The sequence below is a fragment of the Corticium candelabrum genome, chromosome 19, assembly GCF_963422355.1.
Source record: "Corticium candelabrum chromosome 19, ooCorCand1.1, whole genome shotgun sequence".
NCBI classification, from domain to species: domain Eukaryota; kingdom Metazoa; phylum Porifera; class Homoscleromorpha; order Homosclerophorida; family Plakinidae; genus Corticium; species Corticium candelabrum.
This window is the reverse complement of record NC_085103.1, coordinates 2,523,727-2,538,948: the sequence shown is the minus strand read 5'-3', so window position 1 is coordinate 2,538,948 and position 15,222 is coordinate 2,523,727. Positions and strand designations below refer to the sequence as shown.

At 42.2% G+C, this 15,222-nt stretch overlaps 4 protein-coding genes across 5 annotated transcripts; 2 read left to right on the top strand and 2 right to left on the bottom strand.

The window, feature by feature from the left end:
• Nucleotides 1-314: 314 nt before the first annotated feature.
• Nucleotides 315-7,736, bottom strand: LOC134194456 (uncharacterized). Its single transcript, XM_062663376.1, has 12 exons — nucleotides 7,663-7,736; nucleotides 7,481-7,604; nucleotides 7,127-7,348; nucleotides 7,008-7,057; nucleotides 6,809-6,931; nucleotides 6,703-6,756; nucleotides 6,607-6,636; nucleotides 6,471-6,542; nucleotides 6,280-6,405; nucleotides 869-974; nucleotides 586-798; nucleotides 315-522 (listed from the first exon to the last, which is right to left on the bottom strand). The coding sequence occupies exons 2-12, from the start codon at nucleotides 7,593-7,595 to the stop codon at nucleotides 416-418; spliced, it is 1,218 nt and encodes a 405-aa protein (XP_062519360.1). The 5' UTR covers nucleotides 7,596-7,604; nucleotides 7,663-7,736; the 3' UTR covers nucleotides 315-415.
• LOC134194455 (uncharacterized) lies at nucleotides 987-4,528 on the bottom strand. Its single transcript, XM_062663375.1, has one exon. It carries the CDS (start codon nucleotides 4,393-4,395, stop codon nucleotides 2,497-2,499), a length of 1,899 nt encoding a protein of 632 aa, XP_062519359.1. The 5' UTR covers nucleotides 4,396-4,528; the 3' UTR covers nucleotides 987-2,496.
• A 156-nt stretch (nucleotides 7,737-7,892) lies between the features above and the next one.
• On the top strand, nucleotides 7,893-9,450 carry LOC134194557 (uncharacterized). Its single transcript, XM_062663501.1, has 3 exons — nucleotides 7,893-8,105; nucleotides 9,016-9,381; nucleotides 9,446-9,450. Exons 1-3 carry the CDS (start codon nucleotides 7,934-7,936, stop codon nucleotides 9,448-9,450), a joined length of 543 nt encoding a protein of 180 aa, XP_062519485.1. The 5' UTR covers nucleotides 7,893-7,933.
• LOC134194453 (uncharacterized) lies at nucleotides 9,378-12,627 on the top strand. Of its 2 annotated transcripts, none has more exons than XM_062663373.1 (9): nucleotides 9,378-9,636; nucleotides 9,696-9,924; nucleotides 9,992-10,104; nucleotides 10,323-10,807; nucleotides 10,881-10,974; nucleotides 11,109-11,306; nucleotides 11,391-11,548; nucleotides 11,620-11,732; nucleotides 12,015-12,627. In XM_062663373.1, the coding sequence occupies exons 1-9, from the start codon at nucleotides 9,480-9,482 to the stop codon at nucleotides 12,550-12,552; spliced, it is 2,085 nt and encodes a 694-aa protein (XP_062519357.1). In that variant the 5' UTR covers nucleotides 9,378-9,479; the 3' UTR covers nucleotides 12,553-12,627. The 2 variants fall into 2 exon arrangements, with proteins under 2 accessions (XP_062519357.1, XP_062519358.1); XM_062663374.1 differs by having other exon boundaries at nucleotides 12,029-12,167.
• Nucleotides 12,628-15,222: the final 2,595 nt, after the last annotated feature.

The following is a 15,222-nucleotide window of genomic DNA, read 5'->3' as shown; positions in this document are numbered from 1 at the left end:
GAGAGTGCTAATGCACGTGCCCATGACGAAAATCTGCCTCGGATTCGCGTCGAATTCGCTGCGAGTCTGTCGAAGCGACTCATCGCGAATTCGCGGAGAGATTTGGTCGTGACTTCGCGGCGACTCGCAGCGATTCCGTGGCGAGGTAGCGTCGAATTTGCGGTGACTGACCGTGAATCCGTGGTGATCCACTGTGAGTTCGTGGCTGGATTCGACGCGGATTCGTGGTGACCCACTGTGAATCCGTGATGGGATTGCACCCCATGGTCCCTGGACTGCTCGCGTCTATATATGGTACACTGTACACGCCTACGTGGTATCATACACGTGCATTTATTTCCATATTTCAAAGCCAAAGAAGAACAAACCGTAAAAGTCGATGCAAAACAAAACCGCTATATAGTTGTTACTAGATTTATTTTGCAAGAGAAGTGCACTTGTCAGTGATGGACTTTGTTAGTCTTTGCATGGCTTCCTTGGGCGTTTCTGCGCTTGTCACGGGAAACTTTTCAAAGCAGTGACCTATATGTAGTAAGCGGACATTGGATCAGATTCCAGACAGACTATATGCTATTCCTTTATTACTTTTGATGGCGTCAATGATGGTGCTGTCCAGTGCCTTCTTGCTGCCATCTCTCGTACCATTGACTGTGGACTCTGCCAAGGTTTTCTGTTCAAATAGAAGGTCCAGTAAGTTCAATGCCAGCTGGTTCCTTCTCCCAGCTTTCACAGAGGCTCTAACTAGAGCCTTCCTGCTCACTTTTACTTCTAAACTTGGATCACCCAAGAAGACTGTAGCTGTAATAAGACACATGTGCTATAATAATCAACTTCAGGCCAATCAACCAACTTTTTGCATCACATTGACCTTCATCGGTGAACACATTAGAAGGAGACAGCAGCGCCTGAGAACTTGGAGAAAATTTCTCTTGGTATGTGCTTGGTACTTGTAGAGATGCAGGAGATTGAACTGACTGTGCAAACAGAAAGTCATCTATTAGACCTATCATAGTATGCATACAACGTATCAGGAAAGCATACTACTAAAGACGAAGAGAAACATCAAACAGATATAGCCATGAAACAGAAAGACAGACAGGCAGATAGTGTGCACAAATTCATATACTGGAATTTGTGTACAATATTAATTAATGCAGGAAGTTTGCCCAGTCTTCATATACTAATCCCAAATAAGATAGTATGTGAAATGGGTCACATAAAATTCCAGGACGGAGATTTGTGCTTATTCCATTTGAAACAGCTAGGCAATGATACGGGCAGATAAAACAGTATTTATTTAAGTGAGGACGCACTGGCAGACAGATATAGAGACAGACAGACCATGCAATAGTAACAGTCAGGGATAGGGACAGCTAGAGCACAGCTCAGAGACAGTGACTGACAACAGACTGCCATGCAAGCAAACAAGCAAAGGAAAAAGCACAACTTTTTGATGCTTAAATTTGCATGGGATGATGCAAGAAGATGACCAATTCCCCAAGCTATTTCCATATGAGGTATGAGAGATCGAATGGAAAAGCTTCCTGTATCTCCTGTATCTCATAAATACCCAAATAACTCGGGAATAGTGTATACATTCCATGTGGGACCGGCAGGCAGGCAGACAGGAAAGCAGGGAAACAAGCACAAGAATAAGCACAATGCTGATGCTGTAATTTGTATGGGATTGATGCAGAATGATGACCCATTCATCATACTAGTTCCAAAGTAGGTATAGGGAATCGAATAGGCCAGCTTCTGTACTAATCTCTTGCAAAATGTAGCACGGGAGTGTGCACTTATTGCAGGCAGGCAGACAGGGAAAGAGTCACAGCCGAGAGACAGTAGCAGACAAACAGTGACAGACAGACAGACAGACAGACAGACAGACGGACAGACGGACAGACAGACAGACAGACAGGCAAGCAAGCTCCACAGGCAATACACACAAATTTTGATGCTGGAATTTGTATGGGATTGATGGAGAGACTTAAGGTCCTTAGGATCAAATGCATCAATCTTATACAACTGCATGTGACTGCATTGAAATTTGTGCTTATTCCTTGAGACAGACAGACAGACAGACAGACAGAAAGACAAGCAAGCAAACTTCACAGGTAACACAAATTTTGATGTTGTAATTGTATGGGATTGATGCTGAGAATTAATTAAGGTCCATAGGATCAAATGCATTGATCTTATACAACTGCATGTAACTGCAAAGAAATATGTGCTTATATATTCCATGAGACAGACAGACAGACAGACAAATTAACAGAATAACAGACATACATGTAACATAGATTCCATGAGGCAGACAGACAGACAGACAGACAGACAAATTAACAGATTAACAGACATACATGTAACATAGATTCCATGAGACAGACAGACAGACAGACAGACAGACAGAATCAAGTTTATTGTCAACAATCTTCACTACTACAAACAGTTATTGTTAAAATGAAATGTTCTACTTGTAGTCCGAGACTATTGCTAATGAGTAAAACACTGAATGTCTCTATCTACTCCCAAAACACTGTCATCTCCTAATGAGCGCACAGAAAGCCTTGACAGCTTCCGCAAAATCACTCTGCTGTTGCATTTTTGAAGAGTAATAGACAGTCTTTTCCTCCAGAAGGTTTTAAACTCTACCGCAATTCTTCTTCCATCAAAGCCTCTCGCCTTCTTCCCCAGTTCATTCATCAGCTCGTCAGCCTTTAAGCCCCACCTGCCGAAGTGTTCAAAGACGAGTGGGACAACTATAGGCTTCGATCCATCCGCAAGCGATTCCTCTGAGTATTTTTTTGACTTTGCTGCCTCTCGTTTAGCTGCTGCATGGCCACCTTCTCTGGCTGCACCTTTAATAATGTCTTTGCTCCAAGGGTGAGCTATCGAAACATCACATTCTTTTGTGATCCCAGTGTCAGTGTCGTAAAGCGTGATGTCAGGCCGGTTTTCGTTGTCTACAAATCGCTGTCTCGGTTCTATTTGATGGGGAATGAGTAAATCGCTTAGGCAATCACTCCATGCAGACACTATGGAGTTATGCGTCCACACAGGTCCACCTCCATATTTACATGTCAAAAGGTGGTAGCCCTCGCGATCCAGCTCAGTTCCACAGTCACACGTCTTAAGCAGCCGGCTGAAAGGCAAACCAGCACCCAACCTCATACAAGACGCTACACGAAATTCATTCGGCTTCAGTGCGTTCTTGTCTGAAGTTGGTATTACCTCTAGCCATGCTCCAGCTCCTTTTCCGTGTAAGGACCTGATCCTTGCAACATGTCTCTCTGAGTTCATGCTTTTGATAACTTCTTCTGATCGTTTATGAGAAGCGTCTACCGTCAGGCGATGTTGCAATTTTCTAGGGTATTCTGTCATCTGCTCTAAGGTGTGAAACTGCTCGTCATCATCTGCACCCGACTTGGGTGGTAGTTTTGCCACCAATGTACGAATAAGTTGTCCTGTATTGCTACCTTCAATAAACCGTTCTAAACGATCTTTCAGAGGTGGAAATCTCAATGGCAGTTCTTTCAAAGAGTGTGCCCATGACGCCAGAAATGCTAGGTGAGCCATCTTCTGAGTTGATGATAAGCCAAATCCGCCGAACCCGACCTTCAGAGTGGCCTGGCTCCATCCGGTGTCATCCAATTCGTTCAAACCAACCATGTCAGTGAAAGTAGCCCTTGTAAGGTGGTCATGACAAACAGCTGCATGCAGTAACCTGTCAGGTGGCACAGTCCTAGCCAAAAAATTCAGCCTGGGGACATGACAATGTCTGAGCAAAAGGAGGCCACACTGAGGGTCGTCAAGTTCAAGTAGCTTTGAACACAACGAGCTGCCCATGTTAGCCACAGCCAGGCACCTAGACTGAACATAATCATGATTGCCTACAGGTGACCCCAACACGTCGATTCCATCTTTGCTAACTGGGACACCAGCGCTGAAATTATCAGGAGCAGTGGGAAAATACAATTTGCATTTTTCATCTTTGATTTCTAGACCGATCTCAGAAAGGGATGCCTTCAAATCCAAAAGAACTGCTAAAGCATCTTTTGGTGGTCCCAGAACATAGACATCATCCAGATATGCCAAAAGCGTAATGCCCGGGTGGTTATTCTGAATAACTGTTACAATGGGGTGTAATGCTGCCGAGAACAAAACTGGTCCAAGGGGGTCACCCTGATGGACACCTTCTTCTGACTGCAATTTCACCGTCCCCTGACCGTTGACATATATCAAAGTACTTGGTCTATCATACATTTGTCTCACATGGGCATAGATTTCAGGAAAGTTCTTCTTTGATTCTTTGAGTATGCTATCCCTTGATACCGAGTTAAAGGCGTTTTTTACATCCGTAGAGAGAACTGAACAGTCGGGATTGCTCTCCATGAGAAACGAAATGTGGTGTATCAATAACTCTGCCCCACCACGTGTAGCAATGCCATGTTGTATGGGGGAAAAGTAGGAGCAGAAAGATTCATTCAGCTGAATACACAGAGCCTTAGCTGTAATTCTCCTGATAGCTTCACCGATGGCAATCGGTCTTACATCAGAATTTGCTTTTGGTAAGGCAATGAGTCGAGATGCTGTCAGAAGTGGCAGAACTGAATCCGGAACTTTACCATCTGCAATGAGCGAGCACACTCCATAGAACAAGTTACAAGTCAAATCATTCTCCAGGAGCCCACGAAGATGTTCATATCGCCAACCAGAAGGCCCTGCTCCACTTCCTCTGGGTGCCTTCCTTATGGCCTCAAAATAAGCTTCCTTCTTTAAAGAAAAAGGATGCTCTGATTTCTCTTGCTCGTGAAAATCATCGTGAGACAACTGAGATGTCCTTCGCTTAGGATGTTTGCTTGAGAGCTTGCTTACAGTGTCATCAGTAGTAGGAGCAAGACCCTGACTAGTCAAAATTTGTGAAGCTCGAGACATCTCACCACACTGAATCAGACGCATGGCAGCCTTCTTTCTCTGATCTGGGCCTGAGGTAGAGCGAGATCTATTCGATCCTCCACGTAGATGAATCAGTTCATGCCAGTGAAACTGCAAAAAGCGATTGTAGATGGCCTTGACTTCTCTTGTACCTACTTTGCCACCTCTAGCATGTGGTTGGAGAAGCATTCTAGGAAGCAGAAGAAGGAGTTTCCATCCTCTATCACTGGTAGGGTCATCTTCAATCTTCCTCAAAGGAACAAGACAGCAGTCATGAAACAAACCTCGAAGACCAGGTGTTACATTCTGCACAGTTCGTGGTGGCATCCAATCCAATATGGCTTCCGTGGTCAGAGAGTCAATCAGCCTCCATGCCTCAGCCTCCCTGTCAGATTGGAAGTTTGCCTCCAATTCAACACCAGCAGAAGACTTATCAGGATGTGTAGACGCCTTAGCAGGTTCTTGTGATGAAGTTTGGGTGTGGTCAACGCATATGGAAGACGAACAACATCTGGATGTGTGTTGATGGATCTTGAGGAACCACTGAGAACACTTAGGACATTTAGATAACCCATGTTCTTGAATGAAAGCTTCTGGACAATCGTCAGGCCTGTGGAAACTCCTAATGTGTGCAAGAACCCGTTTGAACGTGTTCTCCCAGTTGCAACCAGCAATAGGGCAACGTATGCTGGCCATTACAGCATTAGAAGGCAAGATAAATGCTGCTAAACTGAATAGAAGCCAACACAAATCCGTCAGCGGGCGCATTCAAAACGACAGGAGCGCCATAGTCAACATCCGGGACAGACACAGACAGACAGACAGACAAATCAACAGGTTAACAGACATACATGCAACATAGATACATAGATACATAGATACGGTAATACATACATGCATGCATACATACATACATACATACATACAATGATACACACATACAGACAGATACAGCCAGCCAGCTAGACATTAACAGACTAACAGGCTAACAGACAGACAGACTAATATATATATATATATAGCCAGCCAGACAGGCAGACAGACAGACAGACAGACATACTAACAGGCAGACACACAGACATACAGACTGACATACATACATACATACAGACAGACAGACAGACATACTAATAGGCAGACAGACAGACAGACATACTAATAGGCAGACAGACAGACGAACAGACAGAAACGGATAGACAGACTTACCAACAGACAGATTAACAGACAGACAGACTAATAGAGAGGCAGAAAGACAGACTAACAGACAGAGAGACAGAAGGGTAGTAATAGAAGATGCACATAAATGGAGAGGCATTAAGAAAATTAACTAAATTCAATAACCTGATTTGAGGATGCTGTTAAGAGACTCTCAACTCTTGCTAACCTCTCTGACATGGGAATTAGGATCTCCTGGAGCGTTGTTATGGCATCAAATATTGCCACTAGAGTAACGTTTGTAGAAGATTGCTATAAAATATTGCACCAAAAATTAAACATCTGACATTTTGTAATGACATTAGTAAGAAGTATACCTCGTCAGACTGGAGGAGAATATCAGATGTGCTGGGCTCCCGTTGCGTATCTCTAGTGACTTCCTGTGTATCCTTGTCAAGAAATGAGAGCACTTATAGTTTACTAAAAATTGGATACAGGCAATATCTAGTATACCTGTCTTGAATCATTCCATTGTGTTGCTGTCTGAAAAGGACATGAGTTATGTATTTCCATAATGCACATAGAAGGAAATCCCAGAAATGCACAAACCTGCTTGGAAGAAACAGAAGTTGTGGATGTTGTAGAGGAATGATATGTCTGTATCTGAAAATAGAATTATATCTCTGTTTATTCTAACAAATGCAAATACGAGTACTTTCATGTCCTCTGTTGGCTCAGATTGCAAGAGACTACTATTTCGGGCGCTCAAAGCTGCTACTTTTGCTGATTTCTGACTCTTCTTTTTGTGTTTTTTGGATTTTTCCATCTCTTGAAGTTCCTACAGCAAACATGATCGAACAGCTGTTCAGTGATGATGCACATACGGCCATGCATATACTTTAGATCTACTGTACCTCTTTGTCGAGACAGAGCTGTCGTTTTACACTCTCACGGGTAGAATTACCTATTCATGCACAAATCTAATATGCATATACATGTCTCGTACTAGAGAGTACATATTCTGGCCTGGCACCTTCCTCTGTGGTTTTGACTAATGTAGCCGGATAGTATGCCCTGTTGGGGCTCCAGTATGCCATAACCACGTCCCCTTTCTGAAGATCGTCAAACTTCAGATCTTCATCGGAGTCTTCGTCCATTTTCTGCAGTTTCCAAACCTTTGTGTCCGACACACATTTCCGTCGTCCATCCTCTTGAAACTCAACTGTGACAGACCGTTGATCCGTTGATTCCGAAACTGCATGAAAGCACGAGTCATGCAGTGGCGGGAAACACGCGCTTACTAAGTTAGTTAGACTCGTGGGCTGCAATGTCTACATATATCTGCACGTATACGTGTACATGTGGATTGTCTATACGTTAGGCTCACCGTCCCACGTTGGGCAGTCCTCCACGTCAAAATCCTGCAGCATGGACGGTTTTTTCCGCTGACGACTTTTCGGAAGTTTTCCAGCAGCATTAGTAGTCGATTTCAGATTGGACATTGTAAAGCTCTAGAAAGTCCACACTGAATCGCAGACATTAGCAATAGACCAACAGTCCTTTACTAACTAGAAAGGTGCTCCCGAACTAGAGCTGCCGCGTACGTGTCACAGAAAGTTGCCTTCTGCTGTCCCGCGTCTGATGGGGTGAACCATCTGTCGTTCGCTGATTGGCTACAAGTTTTGCCACTTCCCTTTTCACGTGCAGATAGCATGCACTATAGCTCTACGGCAGGTGGCACCCGACAGCAATTAATTGCTATTAATTAACAACTAATTGGTTGTTGGATGGCGCCCAATAACTCGATCTGTACACAGGTGCAAACTTCAGATCCTCACTAATGGACTCTAAAGGACGAGGACGAAAACGGGGACCCTACAGACAATATCTCAGAGATACGACTCAACTTCCACCTAAATTGAAACGAAAGCTTACTATGGTCATGGCTGGCGTTGATCCTAGCCAAGGCGTCAACCCAAGAGATATCGAGTCACACCGTACTTCACCACAAGGTATAGAAAATTTATACTATACTGAGTTGTGCATATTAAACAAGTAGAATCTTAAAAAGTAACTGCAAAATATTTAGGAAGTCGCAAGTCTGGGATTCCGAGGATAGTACCTATAGCAGAGTCGTGTATGCATTGCCTACGGTACCGGTATTAATTAATATGTAGAGCCCAAGTATACTGTGTGTGTGTGTATGTGTGTGTGTGTGTGTGTGTGTGTGTGTGTGTGTGTGTGTGTGTGTGTGCGCGCGCGTGCGTGTGCTTGTTTGTAGTAGCCAAATAGATGAGTTGATAATATGTATGTATCTGCTTTAATTAAGTTAAGTGTTGGTTTTACAGGTACTGCGCGTACTTATAGCTTATAATATATTAATTGAATGTATGGCAGACAGACCAGCACACAGACGGATTGATCCATTAGCCCAATAACTCTACAAGTACACGCTAGACATCAAAAGCAAGTACCAGTAATTCTCGGCCATTTAGCTATGCAGTAAATAGTGGACTTGGTTCAGATAGACTATGCAGACAGACAGATTCATTTATTGCATATGTTGTCAAAGCTACCAGCTACAAACAAAACAACTGTAAACGACATACTCAGTTCACTCTATGATTTTGTTGCCCAACTCAAGCAACTAAATTAATTAATGAATAAAACTATTAATGTCTCTGTCAAATGTCTTCAGTAACAGTTTTCCTGCACAATGGAATGATCTTCCTTAGAATGACTGTATTTCAAAAGAGATGCCTCTTTTCCACATGCTTTTGAATTAGGTGATATTTTATTCAGTGCCTCTTGACAACTAGGCCAGCCTGTCCAGAAATATCATCTGCTGCTTGCATGACCATGACATATTATCAAGTAATATGTCCTTTATGTCCATGACATGTTGGTGATTCCTTTTACCAGGCTTCCTATCAGGCAACCCTGAAGAATCTACTTCATCTTCATCTGATGCAATCCATAGGTCCACCTCAACAAGGTCACTTCCTGTAGTGCCAGATGATGCCTGTTTTGACTTCGATGAATATTCCTTGTCTACATCTGAAGAACTAGCCACTGAACACAATTTGTCTGATGAAAACGAGGCCTTACTGGGCCAAACATTGGAAAATACAGATACCACTGAAAAAGCTGGAGCAGAATATGCTGATGCAGGGAGTGGCTTATTAGAAGACTTTGTTTACCCTGGGTGTCCTTTGACAGCCAAGACCAGCTCTGTCTTTATCTTGCTGTTCGTTCTGCAGCACAAGCTGTCCAACAAAACTGCACAAGGTCTGCTTGACCTCCTCAATGCCCATTTTCCTCAAGGTCATAAGGCAGTAAAATCGTTATACAGTCTGAAGAAACTTTTCAAGAATTCTTTTCAGCCAATGCAACACAACACCCCTCTAGTATGCTCTGTCTGTGAAGACCTCCTTCCTGACACTGAGATAAGCTGCCCCAGACCTGAATGTCAAAGTGATGGATCACCACCAAATGAATTCTTGATGTTCAACATTGAGGACTCTTTGGCTCAGCTCTTTAAAGGTTTGGCCCTTGTCCGTTTCAATCAAATTTTCACTGCTATGTGATGTATTCCACTACAGATCATCACTTTTGTGCAGAACTGTCACGAAATTTTCAACAAAGAGATGCAGCATGTGTCTCTGATATTGTCAATAGCCAAGGCCACAGAAGAGTCTCACAGGTGAATGCCTCAAAGTGGAATCTGACACTAACTTTGAACACTGATGGCATGACCATTTTCAAAGTATCTCGAAGTGGATCTTTGTGGCCGGTATATCTGACCATCAATGAGCTCTCTCCAAAGTCTCGGTAAGATGTAAAGTGTGTTGTGACTTGATGATAACTACAGCTTTGATGTGGTTCGGCTAAATTTTAGCTTTTCACTGAAATATGTCATCATTTACGCTTTATGGTTCAAGCCCTCAAAGCCACCTGTGCAAGCATTTTTTCAACCTCTCATGGATCAACTGATGAGATTGTCAACAGAAGGTATGAAAACTGAGCTAAATATTCGACAGTTACACATCACGACCATAGTCATCATCATACACACACACTCATACATACATACACACATACATACATACATACATACATACATACATACATACATACATGAATGCATATATGCTGCATACAAAATCCTCACACAAATACATACATAAGATATAACAATCATATATACATTGCTATTGTTTGATTAACAGGAGTGAAGTTTCAAACAGCTGAAGGACAGCAGTTATGCCATGCTCGCCTCACGCTAGTTACCTGTGACCTACCTGCCAGGGCTATGGTTTCTTGTATGAAACAGCATAATGGTATATGTGCTTGCATATACTGTTACCACACTGGCATCACTGTGGGAGATGACCACTTGCACCGCTATTGGCCTTACAACTCCACTGCAGCTTGTCGGACACATGAAAGCATCATTCGTGATGTGCTTGAAGCAGTACAATCAAAGACAGCTGCAAGTGCCATTTCATTATGTTTGAGTGTATCTACAATAAGTCTTGTGTCACAGGTAAATGGAATGCACCCAGTAGCATCCCCTCTTCTAGCTGCTAAAGGATTTAATCTTGTGGATGGAGTAGCTATCGACTACATGCATGTTGTGTGCCTCGGAGTCACGAGAAATCTGCTAGAAAAGTGGCTAAGCGACCGTTCTTCAGCATACTTTATTGGTCACAAGGTATCATTTACACAGGCATGCAAAATATTAACTAAGTGTACTCACATGCAGCTGTCTTCTAATTATCACCTAGATACAGTTCTTGGACAAGAGGCTCCTTTCCATTGCCCCAGCTGATATTATCATTAGGACCCCTCGCACTCTGAAAGAGTTCAATACATGGAAAGGTAAGAACAAATAGAGAACACGTAAACACACACACACACACACACACACACACACACACACACACACACACACACACACACACACACACACATATAATTGGTAGTTAATTAATCTCACAATCATTCCATTACAGCTAATGAACTCAGGTCATGGCTCTTTTATTGGTCTGTTCCTGTTCTGCGAGGCATATTGCCAACAGAGTACTACGTGCATTACTGTTTACTTGTTGCTGCTTGCCGTACACTGTGTGGAACTACAGTGTCACGTGATGACATTAACCAAGCAAGAAAGTTTTTGCAGAAATTCTATGACCGCCATGAACTGCTGTATGGTAAGTTTGGAATCACCTATGTCAGGCACATTAATTGTTCAGGGGGCAAATGCATGTTGTAAGTTATGGTATTTTGGACTGTAGGAATCACAGCATGTACAATGAAGGTCCACCTTCTCCAGCATTTGGCAGATTGTGTGGAAAAGTGGGGCTCTTTATGGGCATACTCCACTTTCTGGTTCGAGTCGCTCAATGGAATCCTGAGAAGATATGTACATGGTACTCGTTTTGTTTCCAATCAAGTGAGTTACAGTTTGATTCGACTGACCATACCACAGTATAAAAATAGTGGGTCTTCGATAACTGTTTGTAGATCGCATCAGCAGTCACAGCAATCAAAGCAATTCCAGCAATGTTACCGTCAATACAACAACACATGAATCAGCCAGAAGTTCTTGCTCTAGCTGACAAGTTTGGACTGTTAGAGTAAGATCTATATCTATATCTATATATACATACATATATATATTATATATATATAATATATATATATATATATATATATATATATATATATATATATATATATTTGTTCTTCGTTGTGAGGCCCCTCTAGTGGAGGGGTAGCTATTATTTATATTTGAATAAACTATATGTATATATATATTAAAAAAAATATATATATATATATATATATATATATTATGTATGTATGTATGTATCAGAGATAGACAAAGCATATACTATTTGTGGCAAACTGTGTTACAGAGCACGTGTTTTAGAAAGTGATTCACCAATAGGGAAGCAGCTGATTTCTACCATAGAAGACCATTTTGTTGACACCTTAAACGCTCTCCTCAGATCTAGTGGAGATGCAGAAATACACAACAATACAGTCACCACTCTTCAGAGCTTCATGCTGCACTGCCATCGAATTCAATCGCGGACAAGTTGTTCTCCATCTCGAAATTCTTACACCGTGGAATTCAAGGAGCTTGAAGAAACTGCATTTGGTTTTATTGAAGTAATCATCAAACATGAAAGAAGGTTCTTTGCTATCATACAACGAATTGACATTGAAGACTGGTCTATAAACACAGTGCAAGAGGACTACCTTTCTGACATTGTTTTAGAGTATGGAGATTTGCAATCTCTTCTTGGTCAGAACATCATGCCAGCACATCAGTCCGACTGCTACTTAGCAGTAGAAATCAGTACAATTACTGATAAGTTGATGTGTATTAAGATGGACGGATCTACTTGCTTCTTTTTGGCAAGACTGCCTAATGTTATTGAATGTGACTAAGAATTTAATTAAAGTTGAAATTTCAATGTAGGTTTTATACTGCTCTAGTTTATTGAATTCAACTGGCAGACTGAACACATTGTGCAAATTAGTTACTTAATTGATAATTAATTGGTTTGTTGGAATAAAATAATTCAGAATGATATTAATAATTTTATACCATATTGATATGAGCTATTTCCTTATTTATTATTAATTGATAGTAATAAATATATTACACAACATACCTTCAAACAGAGAGAGATTGAACGTCTGCCTGGTTCTCTTGCTATAGCGCTGCTCTCCGGCAGTCGTCCGTGCATGTCCTCCATTACACTTGTCTGCGTGGATCGACGTTCAGAAACGATACCGCCTCGAATTCTGAGGTGCCTTTCGCCTGCATCGATTTATGTAGTTACGCGTTCATATGCACCGCCACTGAATAAGACTTCGATCGTTTGTCGCCATACAACTTTCTAGACTCGATCATTCCCAGTTCTACAGTACACAGTACTTCTATAGGTCTGGCTCACGCGCGCTATAACAATAAATGCAGATGTTGACATAGCGCGCGCCACCCAAACCTACAACATTCACACGTAGCGTTGACGAACGTTCACTCAGTACATGCGACGCACACCAGTTCGACGCTCGTAGTTGATTTTCATGGCCTGCCAGGCTGGCGGGGCGATCGATGTCCGATATCTATTTGTAAAGCTATATATATACGTACATGCATGCATTTCGAACTTACATGCATGCAGCTTGCAGAGGAGATCGATAGTCCCTCTAGCTGAAGAGTACGAAACTGTGAGACTTAGCGACTCTCTTTTTGAACGATCACACCATCTAAAACCGTGACGGATCATGCGTCTACCTATATATACAGGCAAATATAATATTTAGAAATGCGGTACGTCTACAGCGGTCGCGACTCACTGTGACTCACGCGGTGACTCACTGTGACTCACTGTGACTCACGGTGACATACCGCGATTCGACGTGACTCGCCGTAATCCTCCATGAGTCACTGCGGGTCACGGCGAGTCACCTCGGAATTTTGTCATGGGTGTACTTTGCAATTCCTGTATGGATTTAAGCTTACCTCGAAACTTTCTCCTAAGCTGACTGAAAAGTTGTCTTCTGCCCACTTAACTACTTCATCGATACTCCATTGAGCGACTGATAGATGACTAGCCACCCAAGAGAAGTCGTTGCGAATTCGAAGCGAGACCTGTCGCGACTCGCCGCGGATCCTCTTCTTGATTTTGGTAGAGAATTCATAGCGGATACGCGACTAATTCGCAACGGTTACGCGACTAATTTGCAATGTTTTCGCGACGTTACGCGCGACTGATTCGCAACGAATTTACGACGGTTACTGTAGGTGACTTTTCCGTGTAGGACACAATCTGCAAAGTGTAATTGAAACTGGTTTTTCCAACAGCAAAAACACATTTGCTGCATACTCTAACCTATTCGAGGCAGATAAAATACAGCAACGTAACGAAATCAACGTAATACGTACAACAGAACTTTATATACTTTCATACCATCCATGCATGTCTATCAGACATCTAGATTTCTGTAGTAATCAGTCATACTACACAGATTTTGTGTTTTTGCTAATCGATAAACACTTGTCTGTGATAGATTTTGACATCTTTGCCACACTTCTTTGGCAGACTCATCTTTTTTTGGGCGGAAATTTGAACAAACAGTGACCTATAGACAGAAGCGTTACTGTACTCATTTAAACTACAGCAGTTTTAATTATCTTACTTCGTATGGCTTCAATAGCTGTGCTGTTTAGAGCCATTTTTCCATCTTTGGATCCATTCACAGTTGAATTTGCCAAGACATCCGGGGTAAATAAAATGTCTATTAAGCTGAGCGCTAACTGTTTTCGTCTTCCTGATTTTAGTGTCGCGGTTGCTAGTGCTAGCTTGTCTGCTTTGATTTGTAAATGGGGATCCCCAACAAAAACAGTTTGACATGAATCTTCACCGGCTTCTCTAGTGGTGATCCCTTACTTTTCTAGTCCATTGAACTGTGAACATTTTCTGTGCCTAGAAATAGAAGCATTTGGTGACAGCATAGGACAGCTATAGTAGTGTATACATTCAGTAGTAATTATATTATATATTGCAGTGTAGGAGAAGTTGAAAACGTATTCTACAATAATTATAAAATACAGTCAGACCTCGTTATTCCGACCACGTTGGTCTGGCCGCTTTTTGTCAGATTAGCGAGGGTGTCGGATTATTGGATATTCCGACATCAAACCTCATTATAAATGTTGTTGGACTAATAAGGGAAAGGTAAGATTGAAGCTCTTAATCTGCTGATAAAACTCATGATGACATGTGGATACAAATCAATTCTACGTTACTGTGCACGTACAACACGAATATGTTGCAGTTTACTATGCAAAGATCGGACAGCACGAGTCTTATCCTTGAAAGATAGGAAATCTTGTTCCATAAAGGTTGTTAAAGTGTGAACTGCAAACAGTGCATCAGACAAGGTGACAGCAGGTGCGGGATCACTGTCATCATCTTCATCTTCGCCTCTATCGTCCATATCTGTAGCAGTAACCAATCCACAATTTCCTCATCAGTCAGGCAGTGGCCTGTTTCAGCATCTGAGTCAACACTGACGAAGTCACTGGCTGACATCTAATCGTCTGTA

Coding starts and splice junctions, on each gene's coding strand:
- LOC134194455 (XM_062663375.1), bottom strand. CDS start 4,395: ATGGAGAGCAATCCCGACTGTTCAGTTCTCTCTACGGATGTAAAAAAC.
- LOC134194456 (XM_062663376.1), bottom strand. CDS start 7,595: ATGTCCAATCTGAAATCGACTACTAATGCTGCTGGAAAACTTCCGAAA. Junction 7,058..7,126: donor AGTCAAAACCACAGAGGAAG/GTGCCAGGCCAG, acceptor GTGCATGAATAG/GTAATTCTACCCGTGAGAGT. Junction 6,637..6,702: donor CTTCTGTTTCTTCCAAGCAG/GTTTGTGCATTT, acceptor TGTCCTTTTCAG/ACAGCAACACAATGGAATGA.
- LOC134194557 (XM_062663501.1), top strand. CDS start 7,934: ATGGACTCTAAAGGACGAGGACGAAAACGGGGACCCTACAGACAATAT. Junction 8,106..9,015: donor ACACCGTACTTCACCACAAG/GTATAGAAAATT, acceptor TCCTTTTACCAG/GCTTCCTATCAGGCAACCCT.
- LOC134194453 (XM_062663373.1), top strand. CDS start 9,480: ATGCAACACAACACCCCTCTAGTATGCTCTGTCTGTGAAGACCTCCTT. Junction 9,637..9,695: donor TTTGGCTCAGCTCTTTAAAG/GTTTGGCCCTTG, acceptor ATTCCACTACAG/ATCATCACTTTTGTGCAGAA. Junction 11,733..12,014: donor GACAAGTTTGGACTGTTAGA/GTAAGATCTATA, acceptor ACTGTGTTACAG/AGCACGTGTTTTAGAAAGTG.